Source organism: Ursus americanus, chromosome 28, assembly GCF_024610735.1.
Source record: "Ursus americanus isolate L20-20 chromosome 28, mUrsAme1.1.p, whole genome shotgun sequence".
Classification (NCBI taxonomy): domain Eukaryota; kingdom Metazoa; phylum Chordata; class Mammalia; order Carnivora; family Ursidae; genus Ursus; species Ursus americanus.
Window position 1 is genome coordinate 9,287,918 of NC_142154.1, and position 21,758 is coordinate 9,309,675.

At 44.8% G+C, this 21,758-nt stretch overlaps 1 protein-coding gene across 9 annotated transcripts in view; it reads right to left on the reverse strand.

Annotated features, from left to right (window-relative positions):
* Positions 1–21,758, reverse strand: part of AKAP13 (A-kinase anchoring protein 13) — a 323,926-nt gene that overhangs the window by 170,374 nt on the left and 131,794 nt on the right. For 8 of the 9 annotated variants that reach the window (XM_045813170.2, XM_045813172.2, XM_045813169.2 and 5 more), the window contains exons 4-5: positions 15,303–15,599; positions 7,209–7,392 (exon numbers count right to left, since the gene is read on the reverse strand). In XM_045813170.2, the coding sequence (XP_045669126.2) occupies positions 7,209–7,392; positions 15,303–15,599 (481 nt within the window). Of the gene's footprint in view, positions 1–7,019; positions 7,175–7,208; positions 7,393–15,302; positions 15,600–21,758 lie in introns of those variants that run through there. The other variant, XM_045813173.2, reaches the window with a different exon arrangement.

A 21,758-nucleotide genomic window follows, 5' to 3' on the forward strand; every position in this document is an offset into this window, starting at 1 on the left:
TGAAGTGGGAATACTGGGTTTGCTGTGAGAACAAATAAAGACGCATGTCAAGTGTCGGCATAGTGTCTGGGCCTCCCGAAGTGCTCAATAAATTGTGACTATGTGGGATACTATAGGGCTGGTGTAATTCTAAGGAACAAAAAAGAATGCAGTTTTTGAGCTATATATTTTTAAAAAGGGCACAGAACCCTTGCTTGTGGGTGAACTGTCAGACAACTAAAACCACACCCACATCACCCTACTCCCAAAAATCCAAGAGGAAACTGGGGCTCTTCCCAGCTGTGTCAAGGGAGTGTTACCATTGTGGGTGAGGCTGACCAGGAAAACACATGTCAGAAACTGGATGGTGGTGCAGAGAGATCCTCTTTACACAGAGCTGAGTGGTCATCTTATTTCCAATGAATCTTCCCTCCTAGCTCTCCAGGCAGAAGGATGCGCCCAGTTTCTAAGAACTACACAAGCACGTTCCCATTTTATCCTAAGAGACCTAGGAGGTACATGCTATCATTTCCATTGTACAGGTGAGAAAACTGAGGCTCCCAGGCAATACTCAATCGGGATGCACCGTGTTCGACTCCGCCACAGTGAAGGCTGAACAAATAGCCGGACGCTTTGGCCAAATATTGATTTTGGCCAAAAGGTTTATTTGACATGCTTAGTTTTCCCCCTTAAGAATCATTTTTATTTCTGTTAACAATACACGCAGGTAAAATTTCCAAGTCATTCTTTCTGCAGGTATGCCCTTAAGGAAACTCCAAAATTGACCAAATAAAAATAACATATAATGGTTACAAAAGGTTTATGTTTTCTAGAGGGTGGAGGACTTGTGCATTAAGTCAAAATGTCAAGATCACGTGCTGTTGCCATAGAGAATCTGCTACCAGAGGTTAAGCTGTGTGACTTTACAGCTCTCTGAAGAAAAACGCTCAGGCCTGAAGTTACATGGCACCACGGGCAAACAGGCTAGGGCCGTTTGCGTGCACAGAGCAAGAAGTGCACGCAAGGGAACGCAAGACATACGGAACGGCTTTGTTATTCCAACCAACTTGCAACACCAGTCCATCTTCTTATAAAGTCCAAGGCAGTGTAAAAGTTCAGAGGTTTTACAATTACAAACTGGTTCAAATTACTGGTCCATGACTTAGCAGCTGTGGCGATTACCTTCTGAAATGAGGAGAACATGCCCACTGAAGGGCTGGAGAGAAAATAAAACGCACAAGAATTTATGCAAAGTGCCTAGCACAAATACAATAAACGCCAGCCAGTGCTATCGTCATATAAATACAAATGTTATTCTCTGAAAGTGCATTCTTCAATTTTCCAGCATGTTGCCACACAGGCCAACAATCCTGAGATAACCAGTTGAATGGCTTTCTAAAAAAAAACTAGGAAATGTCAAAATTCTTAAAATGCTTCCATTCAAAATTTACCAAAAAAGAAAAAAAGTCATTGAAAACCAGATCAATGAATCATCGTAAATGACCTTGTTTAGAAGACTGACAATGTTATCAAACATGCTTCCTCACAAAATTCTATCAATAAAGTTTAAAAACATCCCAAGGACAGGCTCATGAAGAATACTAGATGGCCTTGGGCACGCTGTCTAGCCTCTAGAATTTTCCCATTTCTAGAGGAATACTGACTGTATGAACTACACCTCAGAACACCTGCTGGAAGGTTCTAAATGAGAACACACTGAAGCACCAAGGTAGCAGGTATCCAATAATGTGTGCCCCCCTCCCCCCCGCTCCAGTTTCCACTCAGTTCTACCACCTTCCCTCTATCAGAACAGAGACCCAGATCACGCAGTGAGAAAGGGGGATGCATGAATGGACGAACATAAGGATGGACGGACAGATGGGACTTGAGCCAGAGAAACGTAAAGTTTAAAAAAAAAAAAAAAGTCCTCCTCCCTGGCTACTTTTTTGAAGATAAGTTCGTACATTTGCTTCATTCTTTCCCCTCTCAAGCAAAGCAAAAGCAAAGGCTCGAAACTTGTTTTGTGCCAGATGGGCTACTGAGGACCCACTCATCAAGCACTTCAAGAGGACCCTGAAGAGGCAATCACTATGTTCACAGAACATCTTGCTCAACAGCACTCGGCTCCATTGTGCAAGAAGTACACGTGAGTAGTTACTCTACCCTCTGACCCTGAACCCAGGTTTTAAGTGTAAACGTGTCAAAAGAAGGACCTGAGAAGAGACTCTGTAGACCCAAACTCTTTGAGAGAGGCCAATACTGACCTACAGTAACAAACCCTGACCTAGGGCCTTGTGTCTGCCAGGCTGGGTCGGTGCTTTGCATACGCACACGTGTCATCTGTACCTGAACAGATCCCTGGACTTTGAGCTTGAGCCTGGCTCTGTTACTTTGCAGCCTTGTGACTTCGGGCAACTCACTTTACCTCATTTTCCTCAATTATAAAATAGGGATAACAACACCTGACCTATCTACTCATTAGGCTGTCGTGAAACCAACGTAAAAAGACAGCTCGAGTGTAAACAACACTGCTTTTAAAACCGTACTCTGGGTAACGGAAATGGGAAGTAGATGTTAGGACCAAACGGAAAGCTGTGAGCCCTTTCCTAATTAAGTGTTCATCATCCTGCATCCTACTGGCCTCTTCCTGAGTCTCTCCTTCCTATCAAGTTTTTGTAGAAGGAAGATTGTGGGCCACAGAATTCTATGGATGTGTGACAGGAGCTCTACCACTTTCAATAAAGCCTCAGGCTAGTTACCTTAGCTCTCTGAGCCTTCATACTTCATCTGTACAACACAAATAAGGCTGATTTCAGCAAGGTTGTCCTCAGATTGAAGCGAACTATTAGCTGTAATGTACCAACCATGATTTCTAGTGTGCTGCAGGCATTCATGAAATACAGAGATTTAGTGAACTGATACAGAAAATAACACGAGGAGGAACATTGAAACTTGCTCTCTGGGCAAATGAAATATTTCAACACTTTCATGTCAACACTCCAGAGTTGACATTCCCTACAGGAATACTCTTCCTGTAAGGGTGGCAGCATGTCAACAATCCCTCACCCATCTGGAGCTTCCTGTTCCGTCACCCAGAGGCATCATATCACAGCATGGAGAGAGAACCAAACTAATTTTTTTAGAAGTGATATCAATTACACGAGGGAATGATTTCAAACTCTTATCAAAAGCAGGGACAACTGCACGCTGCCCAGAAATTCTTTTAAGATTTTGCCAAATTTCTTTAATGTATGAAAAATCATTATGGCGCTAGAAGTAATGGGAAATCAAGGAGAGGGCAATAAAGGACACCGTTTATGAACGGTCACTGTGTTGGTGCTCTACGTACATTCCTTCATTTATTTCTCAAAGCAACACACTGGAGATGGCCCTCTCGTGTTTCCCATGTTACAAACAGGGCTGGGGCTTCAGGAGGGTAAGGGGATCACCCAAGATCATAGCTTCAGAGGCAGATCCTGGGGTCAAGACTCGCCCGCCTCAACATAAATTCTGCCAATCTCTCTACCAACTTCAATTCGCAGAGTACAATAAATATCCCAAAAAAGACACTCGAGGTAGACCAATCAAGTGGAATTTGAGTTTCACTGATCAGTGAACTATCATCTTACTGATTACGCGACTATATGAGAAAATTTACACACAGCACCTTAGAGTCTAACAAAGTATCTGCACAAATCTCCCTCAGGTCTAACAACCTGGTAACACAGGCCAACTAGGTATCATCCACGGGATGAGACACTCAGGATGGGCAGGTGACTACCCACCTTTTTCCAAGTCACACAGGCTACTAAGTGGGGAAGCTTCGCTCGTCATCCCTAAGCAGTTCCACTATACCATACTGTCCTCTCTTCAAGCCAAGGTATCTATTGCCCCTGTATCTGCTCCAAGCAATAACCACCATCTGTGTGACAAATAACCCCCATTCGTCACAGTGCACATGCCAGGCACTTGGCTGTAATTCCAGGAGGTGGGTGTTATTATCCTTGTTTCTTTTCAAGCAGATACAGAAACTGAGGCTTAGACAGTAAAGTTATGTAATGAGTCCACAGTAACACAGCTACAAATGGCAGAGCCAAACTGCAAACTTTGGTTTGACTCCAAAGTCTGCACACTTAGCCACTACCTGGAACTGCCTCTTGGTCTCAGCTCCTTCCCTCCCCCAGATGAGTGATCCAGGTCCCCAGATGGCTTATGTGTTGTGTGTGAGATGTCCCATAGCACCTGGCTCTCACAATCTCTTTCTGGATGACTCCAACGCAACACCCATCTCATGTCACCTCCTAGCCTCAGCTCAACCAAGAGCCTCGAGACTTGGGGTCCCTCCCTCTTCTACCCATCACTACTTAGGAGACCTCGGGCAAGCGGATGTTCAACTAACTTCTCTTCAAAACGAGGAAGACAACTGTGCATCTACCTAAAAGCAAGGACAGCCCTAAGTGTTCTGGGTAAGATCTCTTCTCAGGCAAGACTGGTAACATTTTGTCTAAGGTGAATTTTCAGATCACAAATACATCCATAGTCATAATGCAAGATCAAAATATAAGCTAAAATAAAAGAGCAGTGAGTCAACAAAATCTCTCTGTTCCCTGTCACTGAACTCAGTGGAAGTTAATAATAACAGATTACAGAAAAGGGAAGCCGTCAAAAACATCCTGAAGAATTACTGCTAACTGCTCGGATTTAGTATTGATTCAAGAGTTCTCTAAAGACATGGGTCTTATTCAGATAATCTACTTCCAAGCACAGCAGAATTGATCTTCACACAGAAGTGACTCCGTTTATCAAAATGGATTATCAAAACAAGCCTCAGACACATAAACACAAACAGAACTTGGACCCTAATCAGCACAATGTCGTCTTCCACCACCTCTAAAAAAATAATAAAATACAACAAAAAACCAAGGTAAGCAGCAAGGAATGAAAGCAACAAATTTACTTTGGGAGACATATAAAAGAATTTAAATAAACTTGAATTTTCAGTTAAGACTGGCATGTAAATAGTTATTTTGTAAGAGTAAAAATGTATGTAACCCTACCTCGATTTCTTATTAACTGAAAAGAAAAAATAAAACGAAATGAGCCTATATGTAAACATTTAATTTAAATAAGGGGAGAGGTAAGAACACCCAAGTCTAAAGATTTTAGTGAAGTATTAGATGGTGTCACACAGTGGAACAACTCGTAGCTTTTCACGAACAACCCTGTGAGTTTCACAAGACAAACTCCTGGCTCAGAAACACACGTGCATAAGCTTTTGCCTATAATTTTAAAGGTTGCAGACCCCATGAAGGATGTTCTTGGGCCCCTTGTTCAGAATCCTAGGAGCAGAAGGAGCTCTGGACAGCTTCTTAGGCCATCTGGCTTCTGGTTCTGGCCCGGCCACCTTGTCACTCTGATCCAGTCACTGCCCGTCTGGATTTCACTTTCATCCTCAACCGTTAACAATGATCTTTCCTGGCTCTAAGGCTGAAATTCTAGCAAAGTCTACTAATATCATAGTAAGATCGGGCGTTTTAGAAAAATCACCTCCTTACCATTTTTTATTTGCTAATTTTAATGTCCTACTGCGGTCCTCTATTTGAAGATTTCTCAAGTTGGTTTTCCCTTCAAAAGGAGGTAAGTGGCTTTCGCACATGGAACAGAGCTCATACTATAAAGTAAGCCAAAAAATCTCCAAGAACAAACACTCTTGTTTCCTTAAAGCTGCGCGGCAGTAAGTCTTGTGACACCCTCACCGAGTATATAATAACGCTGTTGTAATCACTTCATTTCCCCATTTGGACGGCAATCCTTAACCAACTCTGCTTCCCAGCAAAAACTCTGAGCTACAAGATTACATTTAGAGGAACTGCTCTCGAACTGCCTCTCGAACTGCACCACGGTTATACAGAGTTAACCGTTTCAACTTCTGGAACAGGGCTTCTCGTCCTCTGGCCCTGAGGCCAACAGCAGAAGGAATCTAATCACTGGCCAGATGGGAAGTACGAAGGAATGGAACAGATCACCCCCTGGAATACTGTCGCAGAAGAGCTCAAGTATCCAGAGCTCATTTGAGATGAAGAGTGCCCCTCCTACTGTCATGGTATCCGAAGCACCCATTAGAAAGCATCTGAAAAGAACCTTCTGACTTGACTAGAAAAGTTATTAACGGGGCAGGTGAAGTAAACAACAAACAAACAAACAAACGACCTGTTTAAGTAACAGTACATAGCATTACATCCTGAAATCTCTTCTTGGCCCTTTCAGATCCCCCACCTACTCCCCACACACAGCTACAAACGATAAAAAGATAAAAACCAACTAAGTCTAACCTGAGCAAAAGATCGGGGAATTTGGGAATATCCACCTAACTTATAAGGGTCCCTCAATTACTGAAGAACACGAATCCCACAGGGTTTTTTCTTGTTCAGATTATGTGGCTGAAAAGACGGGGTGACCACAAAACAGTAAAAACTATGTATGAAACTAGAGAAACTACAACTGAAATTTGCACCTTTTATAAATATTCCAGGGAAAAAGGTCGGCTGTTGTAACGCACTTCTTTCTCTAGTTATACAAGAAAAAAGGACTCTTCAAATGTTTTGACTAACAACTTTCCTTCAAACGACTCTCTAAAGAGTCAGAGTGCCTCACAGCCGAAAGCGCGCAGACACACAGGATTTCCTACCGCCCGTTTCCAGGACAACTCAGCTGCTTTCTCCAGCTACTCCTATGAAGAGACCACGGCTCTTGATTTTAGTCACAGAAATTACATTCAGACCCAAACCCAACAGTTCAGCATATTTTCTGCACGCAATTAGTACATTAAAATATTTGTTTCTAATTAACTTCAGTCTTGAAGACATAACAGAAAAAACTGTATGGCGGAGAAAAACTGTTTTCCTTGTACCAAACCGGGATAAACTACATACATGATAATGGAATGCTACCCTCACAGACAAGAGCTATTCTGAGCTTTCAGTAAAGTAGGAGAGGCAAGAAGCAGTGAGGCAGGGAGAGGAGCCGGTAACATGACTTACGTGTGCGTCTCTCAGACAATGAAGCGGTTAGCAGGAGCAAGCTCGCAAGCCTCCAGCAGAAGGCAAGGCCCAGAGCTGAGGTTTTAATTCCCGGCAAACTCACTCGGAGACGCCAAGTGGGCGGTGCTGCGATGCATCGGGGGTGGGGCCGGGCACGAGGGAAAGGCAACAGGGAGAAGGAGCACTTACTCGGTCAGAAGCTGGTGCAGCTTGTGATAACCCCGCTCCAAGGCCAAGCTCGCAGGTGTCGCTCCTTCCTGGTTGTGGATGCTGAGAGCCCCACGGCCACCTGGCTTCTGCAACAGGAACCACGTCAACCTCAGCAGCCCCAGCCGCACAGCAAAATGCATCAACGTCTCCCGTGGACCACCATCTGTACACGGGAGAGAAAATCAGTATGGAGAACGGGAAAACAACAAGCAAACAAACAGAAAAACAAGTGACGTGTGCATCACCCCTCCAAGTACCTACGATCCTAAAGTTAAACCACAACATAAACAGCCTGACTGTGGCGGGCTACAAGGAGCTCTTGCGTAAAGACAGAACAAAGCTGGAACACAGGGTGGGAAGCAAAGTCTCCGAAGAGAACCAAGCCATTTCCATACTCTGATTTCACACTTGTGTGTGCAATCCATTTATACAGGCAGATTTATAAGGGTGAATTCACACATTTGTTCTCTTCCTTAAACGAGAGAGAGAGAAATGCAGCCTCACAACGTGGGGACCCATGCGGAATAGCTGCTAGGGCTTAGATGGGTGTATCATAAAAGGTATAATTAAAGAAAAAAATAACACCCAGACAGCAGTTGTCTGGTTAAACAGTGAGAACAGGTTCTGCTTGTTAAGTACACACAGGTCTTTTTATTCCCCCACATTAAGGGCAAATCAAATTGTCAGCACTGCCAGCTTTTTCTGTTTTGTTTAATGAAAGAAAGAAATGCATCTCCGCGCATAATAAGAAAGACTAATTTTAAGAAATATACTAGTAAGTTCAGTAAGAAATACATGTACTTGGGCTTATTTCACCTAAGGGGAAGGCCCCTCTGATACGGCTAGTCACTTTGAAAGTGGTGGAATGAGGAAGGGCTCAGGAGTCCGACAAATCCGGGTTCGGATGTGGTCGTTTGCCATCTGAGACCGGGCCTGATGCATTCTTACCTCTCTGAACTTCATTTCTTCATCCCCAAGTGGGGCACCTTCACCTCACACCCAGGGTGGCTGCAATGAAGGGGCGGAGGCAGGCGGAGCGCGGGGATAAAGACCGGCTGTACAAGATCCTCGCTCAATGCTAGGTTCCTTCCCTTTCCCCACTCTCTCCTTTTGGACTTCGAATTTCGTTCCAGGTTCGCTAACAACCTCTCTCTTCCTCAGGCTTTCTCCTGTGACCAACCCGAGATGGCAGGGCTGCGATACGCGGCCCCAGAGGCTGGGCGGGGCTCACCTCCAGGAGGTGCCACTTCGACCCTGCAGTGGGAATGACGCCCAGGGGCTGTGCCTGCCTCCTCCTCTCATTCTCCATGGCTTCCGTGGGTCTCAACTTCTTCCCTGGGGGTTCCCAGACTTCTTGGAACCCTCCCCGCCCCGTTTTCTCCTTACACTTAAGTCCTCCGTGCTTCTCATGTGATTAGCAGTGAAGAACGAATCCATCTTTGAACCTGGGATTTTACACCGAACCTCACTGCTTTCCAATCAGTCTAGTCTCCCTATCGCCAAGGTAAATTTTCTTAGACGCAAAAGCTACCTTTTGTATTTTACATTTTTCCCACAGAACCACGCACACTGACTAATTCAAGAATTTACAGGGTATTCAGCAGAGGCACATGGCTGGACAGAGGTAACACCCCAGAAGAAACCACTGCATGTGCGGGTACAAACTGTAATAATCACCACCTCAGAGCAGGTGGCAGGGCCAGACAAAAGGGCAGAAAGAACCTTCACAGAAGATCAAATATCACCACCTGACTTGTGCCTTACAGTTGTTCACAAGCACTCTGACGTCCTTATCAAAACCAAAGAGCTAATAAGGCACGGACCAGGAACTATGTGACTTTTTAGAGACTGGTCAATTCCAGCCTTTCTAGGCGACACCTCCTCAAAGCAGTTTTCTCTACACCCTCACCCTTCTGATCCCTGATTTCCTGAGTCAGCTCCGTATTTACGACTTCTAACAACAAAGCCATGCACCTGCCCAAAGCTGGCACCCTGGTTCCAGCACCTGTGTCCTCCCCAGGCCTGATTCTAAGGTCCTAAGCAGCAGGTGCCACATGTACTTGTAGGTTGCCCCCTTTCTGCAATCAACAGATGACAAGAAGTGTAACTCATGGTCAGGACTGGCGAGATGCCACGCTCTGGGCTATATATTTTGTATTAACGCTTTTCACGCTCTCAGTAACCCTATGAGGTCTCATTAACCTCAGTTTGCAGACTAAGACAGGTTAATAACTTACCAACAACGAGAATCAGCAAGATTTGAAAATTCTGTCAAGTCTGGAGACCATACCCACTCCATTAACTCCATCCTCTTTTTGTAAAAATCAATCAGGCAAGCGAGCTAATGCTGTGGTTTACAAAAAGCACCTATTCATGTTTTCCTCCAATAAATAAAAATGTTTACCCAACTTATCCTTCGTTACTGTTTTTATTCCTTTTGTCTCAGTTTAATCTCCAGCACGCCTACAATTTAAGGACCAATTTCTGTAGTCTAGTCTCTATATTCTGTATTTTTGCCTCAGGATCCTTTGTCTTTTCTCTCTGTATTCTGAGAGTTACTCAACTTCGTTCTTCAGATCACTAACTGCATTTCCTGTGATGTCAATTGAGTCCTTTGTCCCCAATTTGAATTTAATTATGCTATGGGATTCTGGATGTCCCTGCATCATTTCAAGCAACTCCCTTTCCATCTTTGCCCTCACTGTGATGCCTTTTTGCAGATGTAATTAAAGCCCCTAATCAGTTGATTTAATAAGGAAGATTATCCCGGATAATCTGGGTAGGTCTAACTGAATCAGCTGGAAGGCTTTAAAAGCAGGGCTGAGGTTTCCCCTGGAGGATGGCCTGAGCCTGTGCTCTTGGGGCTCCGTCCTGCTCCGGATCTCCCCTTCCTGACTCACTGAGGATGACAGCTTTGGCTCATTTCAGTGGGTCTGAGCCTGCCCATGATCTTCTCCCCTATGCCTGCCTTATGAATCTCGGACTTGCTTAACCAGCCCCCACAATCATGTAAGCCGTGCCCTGCAATGAATCTTAATGCATATTTCTCCTGCTGGTTCTGATTCTCTGGTTGAACCCTGACTGAGGGGCTTCCAGCATATTAAGTAGATACTCCCTAAACTTATTTTTCTCCTGGTTGCTTTTCTAATTTCATAATAGGTTTGCCCTCTTTGAGCTTTTAAGGACAAATGGGAAAGCTCTTCTAAATTTTTCTTTGGTTTCTTAAAGAAAATTATACTCGGGGAGTCTTCCATCTGAATACTCATGATACTTTCCCATTTCTTTTAGGTTGTAATTTATTTCATAGACCATGTGTTGGTTGGCTGGCTTTCCAATTTAACCATGCTAAATTGGAAAAATCTCTATGGAGGCCCGGCTTCTACCCATAGAGAAGGTTGTAAAAAATGTCTTAAGTCCCACTTGCCATCCACTTATACGCCTGAAGCACCTGCCACACCCATTCCCTCCGATCTGCAGAGAAAGCGAACGTGTCTAGCAGGCATTCAACCATGAGGAATATGCTGGATTTTCCGCTGAAGCAAAATGTTCTAAATTCTGTGAACAATCTAGCAATCAAAGACTACATATATTTTCCCTTCCCCATCAATCCACCTAAATGCCCTGCTCATAGTATTCTTTGAATTCATATCTATGAGATTCCAAAATCACCATTCTTTCTACTGTTCTGTACTGCCTCTTAGATAAAGCTGCAGTCTGCACGATGCAGGAATTCTCGCACTCCACGGGGAAGGAAAACGGTGGGCCGGTGCGAGCCTTGGGCTTGTAGAAAAATGACACCTGTAGCCTGTCACAGAATCAAGGTTTGAGAGGCAACAAAACCTTTTGGAGCTGAAGTCCTGCCCTGACGAGGAACTGCTTGTCCTGGAACCAACAGATATTAATCCTTTGCCAAGAAAAAAATCCCCAGTGGTCTTTTTGTATTTTATTTTATTTTTTAGCAGCTATGATAGCTGAAAAAAGACGCAAATATTAGTGAGTGTAGCTAAGGAAAGAGTTCCACGGAAGGGGTGTGGGAACTAAAACACCAAACAATTAAGGCTGAGGTTCTAGTAACCAACAGCAGATACACAGAACTGAGAACGCCCTGGCTGTTTTTGGTGCAGTCTTTCTTAAACTCGTCTAATGCTTCTCTCCACCCAAATTTCTCCTTGTGGGGAGGATTCCCACCCCCAAAGGTGATAAGATCTTTTCATTCAGTCACACAATACCGTGACTAAGAACAAAGATTTCCCCCAGGACGTTTCTCCTCCTCCCCTTTCTTCAGAGCTAGTCTGCAGTGGGCCGGCCCCTGCTACCCTAGAGGGTCCTTCAGGTGAAAACCATCTCAATTCACCACTTTCACCAGCCACCCTGAGGAGCAGAGACAAGGAAGTGAGACTTGATTACTCACAGGGAAGATCTCCTTGCCCCACCATTCACCCTCCACCCAGATGCATCCTTATTACTGATATTTAAAGCAGAACCAAGGCCAAAAGTACAGCATAGAAGCCGTTTTATGTAACTAGGGATGGAAGGACTAGACGGACAAACTCTCTCTCATTCGTGGTTTAAAGTGAAGAGTAACTTTAGAGATACGTAAAAGCAAAAACAAAACAGTGTCATTCTGCTTCCAAGAACCATGCTTTCTAGTGCTGTCCTGTGGTAGCTTCCTATAGGACATGTTACTATCTCTCAACAGAGCTCAACAATGTTCTGTCTCTAATAGATCACTGGATAGTGGTCAAGGTATATTCAAAACAAAGAGCTTACACACCAATACACACTCTCCCAATAGGTCTTCCTCCATTTTACAGATAAAGAAACTGGGAAACAGAGAAGAACTATTTTGCACAAACTCTTGGAGTGTAGCCAGGCTATAAACAAGTGGAGCCCACTACTATGCCCTTCCCATATTACAGCATCAAATCTAAACCAAGAATTAACGTCATGTTCATGCCTGCTGTGCAGGGAGACCAGCAAGCCCTGAAATAATGTCAATTGTTTCAGGTAGGCACCTATACGCACTTCTTCTTGAGGAGAAATCTAAGCTATTTCCAAAGGAGTCACTGACCTGAAAAAAGTTAAAAAGCACTGCATCTAAACAAAGAGTGGGAGGATTAAACACAAATCTTATATGACCCCTTTGTGCAAATATCAGGCTGGGACAACTGTAAACATCCTAGCTTTCAACAGCAAGTAGCCCTGTTATGTAACAGGGTGCCCTGTTTACCTGTCTCATTAACCCAGGCAACAAGCCTGCTTCGTACCTTCTTCCTTATTTAAGTACCTTTGCAACCCACTGATATGAGCAGAATGTTCCTTTACATTCGTCCCTTCGCAGCAAGCACCTCTTAACTGATGCTACGCTGCCTTTAAAGTACCCAGTGGGGTAGATTCTAATCCACAATTAATGAAACAACTTACACTGCAGAATGCAAATCTGGCCCTTGAAAGAGGTTCCTGATTCCAGTTGCTGATTTAAAGGTAGGTCTATCAAGTTCCATGCATGCCTTTCACCTTGCAAAGTATACATACCTAACTTGTTCAATTTCTTTTTGTTCTTTTAATTATTTGTAATTTACGTACAATAAAGTTCACTTGTGGGGGGCGTGCAGTCCTATGAGTTTGAATGCACGCGTAGATTCTTATAACCACTACCACCACCAAGACATAAAACCATTCCAACATCTAAAACTCCCTCATGACAGCCCTCTGCTGTCAGACCTCATACCCACTCCCAGCCCCTGGCAACTACTCATCTATTTTCTGTTCCTATAGTTTTTCCCCTTTTCAGACTATCATATAAGTAGAACCATACACTGAGAAATCTTTGGCAATGGACTTGTTTTACTTAGCAAAATGCATCCAGGTTGTTGCATGTGGACCCCCAATAATTTGTCCCCTTTATTATTTTCAAATTTTATCCCCCCCTTTTTCACTGCTGAGTAGTGTTCCATGGTATGGATATATCACTACTGGTTTATATATTCACCCAATGAGAGAGATCTGGGTTGTTTGCACTTTTGAGTGATTAGAAATAACACTGCATATCTGTGCAAAGATTTTCTGAGTAAATAGAAGTTTTCATTTCTCTAAAATAAACAGCCAAATGTGGAACTGCTGGGTCATATAGTAAATGTACACTTAACCTCATGAGAAACTGCCAGACCATCTTCTAGGGCACCCGCATCATTCTGCACTCCCACTTGCAATGTATGAGATGTTGTTCTGTGGCCTTGCCAGCCCCTGGTATTTCTGATTTTACCCTTTCAATAGGTGGGTAATGGTACCTTACTGTGGTTTTAATGCACTTCACTAACTATTCAAACTTGATTCGGCTTTTGCTAGTACCACTTGCAAATTTTGTGCAACAGAAACTGAAGAAGCACATGGCAAGTCCACAAAAGTATCAAAGCTGGCCAGTTCCCTATGAAAGACAGGGAAGCCGAGACCCAGAGAGGGGAAGTGACAGGCCCAAAGTTTCAGACCTGTGCTTTTTCTAACAGTTCTTTTTAATCGTGGTACTAGGAACAAACCATCCAACTCCTGTGCCCTCTTTCAATAAAGACAAAAGCAAAACCATAAAAACACCATAAGCTCCATAAATAGCTAATGCAACCCCATCTTGACACTGATTTGTCAATGGCAACCAGAATTATCATTGCCACACCAATGCAGACCAGGAGGGGCTAGAGGTATAAAGCCTCACTCAACATGAGGTTTCTAAAAAGGTGCTCATGCCCCATATGATGGCAAATATTTTGATCTTTAGATCTTAGCAGTGCAGGGGTCCGTGGTCACTGCATTAATTAGAAAGAGAAAAGAATAAATGCTTTTTTCCTTGATTGGATTTTAGAGTCCACACTTTCTTTTTTATTTTACTAGGGGAGGACTGTTCCGGTAGTTTGCTGCAGCCAGCCCCTGATGCTAAGGGACACCATTCCTGCAGCTGATCATAGGATTTCGGAGAACCATAGCTGGCAAACCTCGGTAGCATTCTTCCATGGGAGGAAGTCTGTGAGAGCAGGCCCTGAGCAGCCCCCTGACCCAGCCCCCTCTGGGTGTTTCTGCTCAGGATCTGCTCACGGGCAGAGAAGGTGACTTCTGGCCCGCTCTCCCTACAGAATACGATAATCAGAGGTGGGTGGCCACTGTAGGGCAGTCCTGTGACTGTCCAGCGCTTTCAGGAATAAAGCAGGAAGAGGAGCAAACCCTTCTGGCAGATGCAGCATCATAGCCCAACGAGCTGTCATCAGTAGCAGAGCAAACATTCTGACCTCCACCTGCCTAACTCCTAAACCTTTCCATTTGATTTGAACTCAGGAGGGAAAGAGGGTGTTATTTATTGGACCCAAGCATATAGTGTTTCACTTAATTACAACCATAAAACCATGACATCTAGTGGATACTCATCTGCTACAGGAATGATTATGCAGGAAAACCCCTGTCTGAGTAAGAGGAACATACACAGTTACTCCACCAGCGGTTTTTTAATAAGTGGAGCCCTCAGTGAACTGTTCTATGGACAGCCAGTAGATAAAACAAGTCAAGAGTGAAACTGCTCTGGTTAAAGAAGTGTGGGGCTTCTCAGAGCCCAGGTGGCTCTAGTGCTCCCCCCCACCTCAATCCCCCATCTTTTCTTTCCTCCAACTCATGGAGTCTCTCGAAAACTTCAGAATACAATAATGAAAGCCATCTTTGATAATTCAATACCAAAAGGATGACCAACAGTTGTTACTGTCCTCACGAACGATAGGTCACTTTCTAGGCTTGGGAGAAGCAGCGAGAACTCTGGACCCACGGCAAGGTGATGTGTGTGCTGCTCTCTGCTGTAAGTGGGAACTGAAAACAGCCACAGCAAGCTCTGGCTTGGGCATTTCACTGTGAGAACAGGTTTAACAGCTCAGCCGAAGAACTGAGAAGAGAAGCCATCAAGGCCACTCTGCTCCAGCAATTGCAAGATTTATCCAGCCACTGTGAAAGGCTGGAGAACAATGATCGTACAGAAGCAGCCCCACTGAAAAACCGAAGTATTCCAAACTCGGTCCGTTTGTGGGTCATTTAGGTGCTTACCATGCGAAGTGTGATCTGTCCCCAACACATTCCACTCCGCCGGCAGCTTCAGGTGTCTGAATGCCAGGGCGACCTTCTCATCAAGGGAATTCACATCCGCAGACGGGGGTCCCGACCGGTCAAGAAAACGGGTGAAGTTCAGAGCCTGCTGATTCCCAGCACTGGTCGCCAGGAACTGGGCTGCATCGTATGCCTCATCCTGGATGAACTGGAAGTCTTCTTCAGCCACCACAAACACGGGAAGGCCCTCCTTGGAAGCACAGAGCAGCACCTTCACAGTCTCGCAGCAGTCGTGACCTAAACAAAACACATGGAGCAAAGAAAACAGTCTTAGATTCCACCCACTCGCAGGAGGACACAATCTCAGTGTCCTCCCGCTGGAAGGAAGACAGTCTCAGAGTCCCCCTGCTGGGAGGAGGACAGTCTGAGAGTCCCCCTGCTGGGAGGAGGACAGTCTCAGGGTCCCCCTGCTGGGAGGAGGACAGTCTCTGAGTCCTCCCGCTGGAAGGAAGACAGTCTGAGAGTCCCCCCGCTGGGAGGAGGACAGTATTTGATTCCTCCCGCTAGAAGAAGGACGTTTAGAGACCTCCCGCTGGAAGGAAGACAGTCTTTCCCCACCCCCACGCCCACCCTTGCTGGGACGAGGACAGTCTTAGAAACCTCCCACTGGAAGGAGGACAGTCTTAGAGTCCTCCCGCTGGAAGGAGGACACTGGTGGGTCCTCTTTGTTCTTCTTGCACAATACACAAGTTCTCCTTCCTAAAAGAAACCCCTCCTTGCTCTGCTCTGACAGCAATCCAAACTTCTTTATACTTATTTCCAGCTCTTTTTTGCGAACTGTTATTTGCAACTATGAATTAGTTCCCTTACTGCCTGCAAATAACTTTGTACCCCAGATGTATCCCTATAGCTAATGTTTGGCACCGAACCGTCTCTGGGGATCTCAGGATGTACTGAATTATGGCTCGAACAGCAGAAAGCATGAAAGCTCAAGGATCTTGTCAGGCCTAGCAAGTCTGATACGACTGAACTGAGCTAGGTCTGGAAACCCAACAGGGAGAAAGCCACACGGACTGGTTAATGTAAGAGGAATGACACGGGTCCCCCAGTACTACCCTAGTATCACCACCGTGAATCGATCAAATGATGAAACATTTTGAAAAGTACAAAACTACTTGATTTTATTTCACTATTAGCAATTCAAGGCCTACAAAATGACTTCTGCTGTCAGATACATGTTCTTTCCTGTCATGTAATGACATCCACAAAATCATCTGGTTCACACAGGGACGATGCAATGCTGTGGCCAGAAGGCCGGCTCAGGGACAGCAAGCATGCTCGAGGTCAGTGCCCACCATACAGACGGCAGACCTCACGAGCTGCCACACACACGCCGCCCCAGAGAGCTCCACTGGAGTAAAATCCACACTGTCTCTGCGGGTAAGGCCTTCCTGGAGAATCAGTCTCTGCTGGATTTTTAGCCTCCGAGAACGAAGTATGTACAACACGCAGAACATAGTCATTGAAACACATTGTTTTCCCGCAAATTCCCAAGACAATCTCAACTGGCTAAAAGTACACTCCTATCATCATCATTCTTCTTCCAAAAAATACCTTTCTGATGAGAAAAACAGAAAGGAAAATGGAGTTGGGTGTTTCTGCTGCGTAAGGAATGCCACCTTGTGCTTTGCCAGATTCACCGCAGGCCACAGCACACCCAGTTTCCCCGCACCCCCTTGCACGCAGACACTGCTTGTCCACAGTGGGAGTGAGGCCAAGCAAGCCATCTCCGGGTCCACAGATCTCACTTTCCATACTGTGGCCACAGGCCAGGAGTGGCTTCAGTCAGGCACAGAACAAACTAAGCTTTCTGCTGCCTTTGAAAGAGAAAACAGTAATTGTTTTTCCCATGAGAACAATGAGAATAATACGTAAATTGATTTTCCGCATACGATTCTCCAGGGGCCTCCTTAAGCCCTTTACCCTCATGACAAAAGAAATTTCTCACTGTTGTGTAACTTGAGGGTGGTTACAAGTATTTACTGACCAAGTACCTACTACATACCAGGCACCGGACATGTCATTTTCTCTAGACAACAAATTTATGAGGTACGTATTGTCCTCGTGTTAGATGACAAAACTGAGACTTCAAGAAGTAATGTGCCCAAGGTTACACAGATATTAAGAAGCAGAATCCATTATTCAAATTCAAGTCTGATGCCAAAGGACGTGGCCTATTATGTCCTGATGCAAGAGTTCTGTCCCTAACTGCAAGGAGTCTAATACTTGAATGACAGGCCAGTAAGACTATTGAGCAAGAAGAACAGGTTCATTAACCACTGAGATCAGCTTCCACATAAACACGTAACTCCACCACGTACACCTCCCGCCCTCTGCGCTGAATTCTTTCTCTGAAGGCTGCAGGAAAAGGGAGCATCCCCTGCCTGGTGCATGTGTGTGTAACCGCACGTGCGTGTGTACACACCCACATACGTATTTCAATCCAACACATGTGTTGAATTTATACATTTAACATTTGAAATGAAATCAGGAAAAAAGTCTTAATCTTCCTTGGAAGGGCAGTCAGCCTAATTATATAAAACAACGTCAACAGATTGAGGTAGTAGGTTTGGAGATGTTTCTGGCAGAAAGTGTTTCTTTTAAACTGTTCTATAATGGGGCACCTGGGTGGCTTAGTTGGTTAAGCATCTGCCTTTGGCTCAAGTCATGATCCTGGGGTCCTGGGATGGAGCCCGGCGTCAGGGCTTCTCTCTCTCCCTCTGCACCCCCACCCCTGCTCATGCATGCTCTCGCTCTCTCTCAAATAAATAAAATCTTTTTTAAAAAGGTAAAACAGAAAACACAAAACTGTTCTGTAACATCCAACAGCTAGATATGCACCAAGCCCAGAGCACTGTGATTACAAGGGTGAGAGTCTCAGCCCTCCGTGTCAGCCTTCCAGAGGTTTACAGTCTGTAAGGGGGAGTCAAACACGTTACAGAGAACTGCAAAGGAAGTCAAAGTGGGATGGGTTCTAGAAGAAACACACAGTGCAAATGGTAGGAGAAAAGCAGGACATTTCACAGGTAAGAGCAAGAAGACTTCACAAAGGCGGTGGCCACTAAGAAGAAACTTCCTGACAGGCACCTTGCTCCCAGCTCTGCAACCCCCGGGGTTCTTCACAGTAACCCTCAGAACTCAGATGTACGGTGCCTCTCATGTTACCTAACACACACTTACATAATACCTGCGATGTGCTAGGCTCTGTTCTCTGTGCTTTCCAAGTAACAGTTCATGTACTCCTCATAGCAACCCCATGTGGTAGATACTATTTATGATACCCATTTACCAGATGCAGAGACCAGGCACAAGAGTATTAAGTAATTTGCCCACAGTGATAAAGCTCCTAGGTGGCAGAATTAGAACTTAAGCCAACCTCCTTCCTCTAGAGTCTGCCCCTTCTCCCAAGATTTATGGGTACAATACTTGAAGAGGAAATAAGGGGACCATGGAACAATCAACAGGGAAGGAATAAAAACACCATGCTCAAACCCTGGCTGTGCGACTGTTAGGCTGTGCAACCCTAGATCACCTCTGCTTCTCTGGGCCTCAACTTCTTCATTTATAGCATGACGGAGCAGCCCATAAGGCCCCAGCGTTTCTCCAGAGGTCAAAGCCTGTGGGTGTCACCAGGAAGAAGCCAGACAGGGAGAGAAAGTTAGCAAGAGATTCCAAGAATAGAAAACATTTGAAAAGCATAAAAATGGAAGCAGAAGGTAAGTTCAAGGGATGGAAACTACAGTTTCGGGAAGATATTAACTTGGTTACATCTGGAGGCTTAGTGACAGCAGAGACCTGGGTTCAAACCTATTTTCCTTACTTCTTAGCTACTGAGGTAAATGACAACACCTCTATTAAATCTGGACAGTCTCCTGGTCTTATAAGTCAAGAGCTAGAATTTAGAAGAGTCTTCTCAAATTCTTTAATATCATCACCCAAAACAACATCACTTCCAATTAAATAAGATAGACAGATGGGTGTAACAATACGTATTTCAGTCAAAAGAATTACTTTAAAGTAAGAACGGTGTGGTTCATGAATCTAACCAATAATTAGAGCACAGCATTACAAGTCTCAAGCCTGTGCAAAGGTGAGAAATCCAGAAGCTTGAACGAGAAAGCGAGTCACAATGCCACTAATGGCATCCACCACCCTGTAAGAGCTCCTTCTGTATAGAGAGAGTTCATCCCATATTCCAGGTCTTCAATTTCCTCACACACACACACACAAGGTACGTGGGCACAAAAAAGCTATGGTGAAGCAACACCACCTTATTCCAAACTGCCAAGTGTAGAAGTGTGTGCACAGACGTCTACCTGGCTAGGATACGGTGAAGACAAACAAAGGGGAGAGAAACAGAAGGTGGCTCAGAAGTGTGTATGTGTGTTTGTGCACACGCACGTGTGTTTATGAGTAGCCCGTGTGTGCCTCTCTCTTTCTGCTGCTTTAGCAGAAGAAACTGGTTAGAAGGTGGAGGTGGAAGGTGGTAGATGGATGGGTGAACTACTGTCAGCTCTGTGTATACATTTTTGTGTAAAATAAAACTGCATATCAGAGGAGGCACAATGTCAGAAGAGGCCATGAAACAGAAACCCAGGAGCAACCATGCGATTGTAAGCCTGATATTTTTCCCTTCAGACATGAACTCACGATCTGAAGGAGAGACTATGAATCATCCTACGTAAAATGTGCCATAAATCTGGAATTTGTTTGGTATGATTACAGGCTTCTTTTTTAAAAGAAACACTGAGGAGTAAAAGAGCACTGGAGGGCTGAGGGTGTCCTGGACCGGCCTTTTTAAAAGCCTAGAGTACACTGCAAGAACTACTACCACTCAAAACCACAGGACCTCACCGCACTGTCTGGAAATCAGTGCACGAGGCTGCCGGGCTACTCTCTCACACTAGTGTTTTCTATGATGCTCGAGTGGGTCTCAAGACTATTTTTTAATCCCTATAACCTTTCAGATAAAGCATTTGGTGGGAAAAAACCCAACATGTTAAAAAACAAAGTTATATAATATGGACCCAGTAATAAAACAAAACCCACCACATTTGCACACATACAACGTATTGTTGCCATAAATTAGCTCTAGGGACATGACTCTCCAGGGGCCATCAGCCTTCCAACTGCCTTTGCATACACGGAACGCCAGGTATGAACGATGCCCACACCTATACTGAGAAGACACGAAACCACAGCCAATCTGATATGATCGCCACAATTCAGCCTCTCTTCACATAAAAACAGAAGCTGCAGTAGAAAGAAGAGCAGCAGGGTTTTCTGATCGTGGCGCTGTGTTGCTCCTTCCACTCAATCTCCTGGTAACAAAGAAGGAAAATAAGAATCACAAGTCTTTTTAGAAAGGGAAGTTCTGAAAAATTTACTGAGCTCCTTCTGAAGGAAGCAGCCTCAGAGAATTTAAAGAAGGGAAAAAGAGAATTCAACCAGTAAAGAAATACGGCCTAAGCTCCAATTCCATTTCTAAAACTGCCTCCTCCATCTACCGGGCAATCGGGTCCAGTTCTTTCTTGTACGACAGAAATATGAAGTAAATTCTGGGGTGAGGGGGATCTGTTCCTGACTGAGGTATGCTGGCAACTAGCTGAGGAGTCAGAAAACACCAGGTGGACTCTTCACCCTCCACTGCACACAGGGTAGTTCATCCTGAAGAAGTCACTCCAACACGAAGCCCAACACCACCGCCTTCCTGACTGTTAAAACCAGTAGAGATGGCCACGCACAAAGCACCTGCCTGAGACAGGCATCAAAAACGGGTAGTTGTTGTTGTTGTTGTTATTATTATTATTATTATTACTATTTAGCTATTAAAATGTTCCTGTTGAGGGGCGCCTGGGTGGCTCAGTCAGTTAAGCGTCTGACTCTTGATTTTGGCTCAGATCATGATCTCAGGGTGGTAAGATGGAGCCCTGCGTCAGGCTCTGTGCTGAGCGTGGAGCCTGTTTAAGATCCTCTCTCTCCCTCTGGCCCTCCCTCTCCACTGTCTGTAAAACTAAACTAAACTAAATTTAAAATGTTCCTGTTTAGGTCACTCGAGGAAAAGAGATTCCCAATACTCTACAAAGAGTTTCTGTGGCAGGACCCAGGAAAGCTCCGGAGCTAAAAGTTGTCTTTGGCACTGGAGAACTGAAAAGGTAAAGAGAAGGCGGGAAATGCAGAATAAACAAAACCACAAGAAGCGCCTAGCTGGGGGGCGCCTGGGTGGCTCAGTCAGTTAAGCACCTGCCTCCTGCTCAGGTCATGCTCCCACGGTCCCGGGATGGAGCCCCGCATCGGGCTCTGTGCTCAGCAGCAACCTGCTTCTCCTCTCCCTCCCACTCCCCCTGCTTGTGCTCTGTCAAATCAATAAAATCTTAAAAAAAAAAAAAAGAAAAG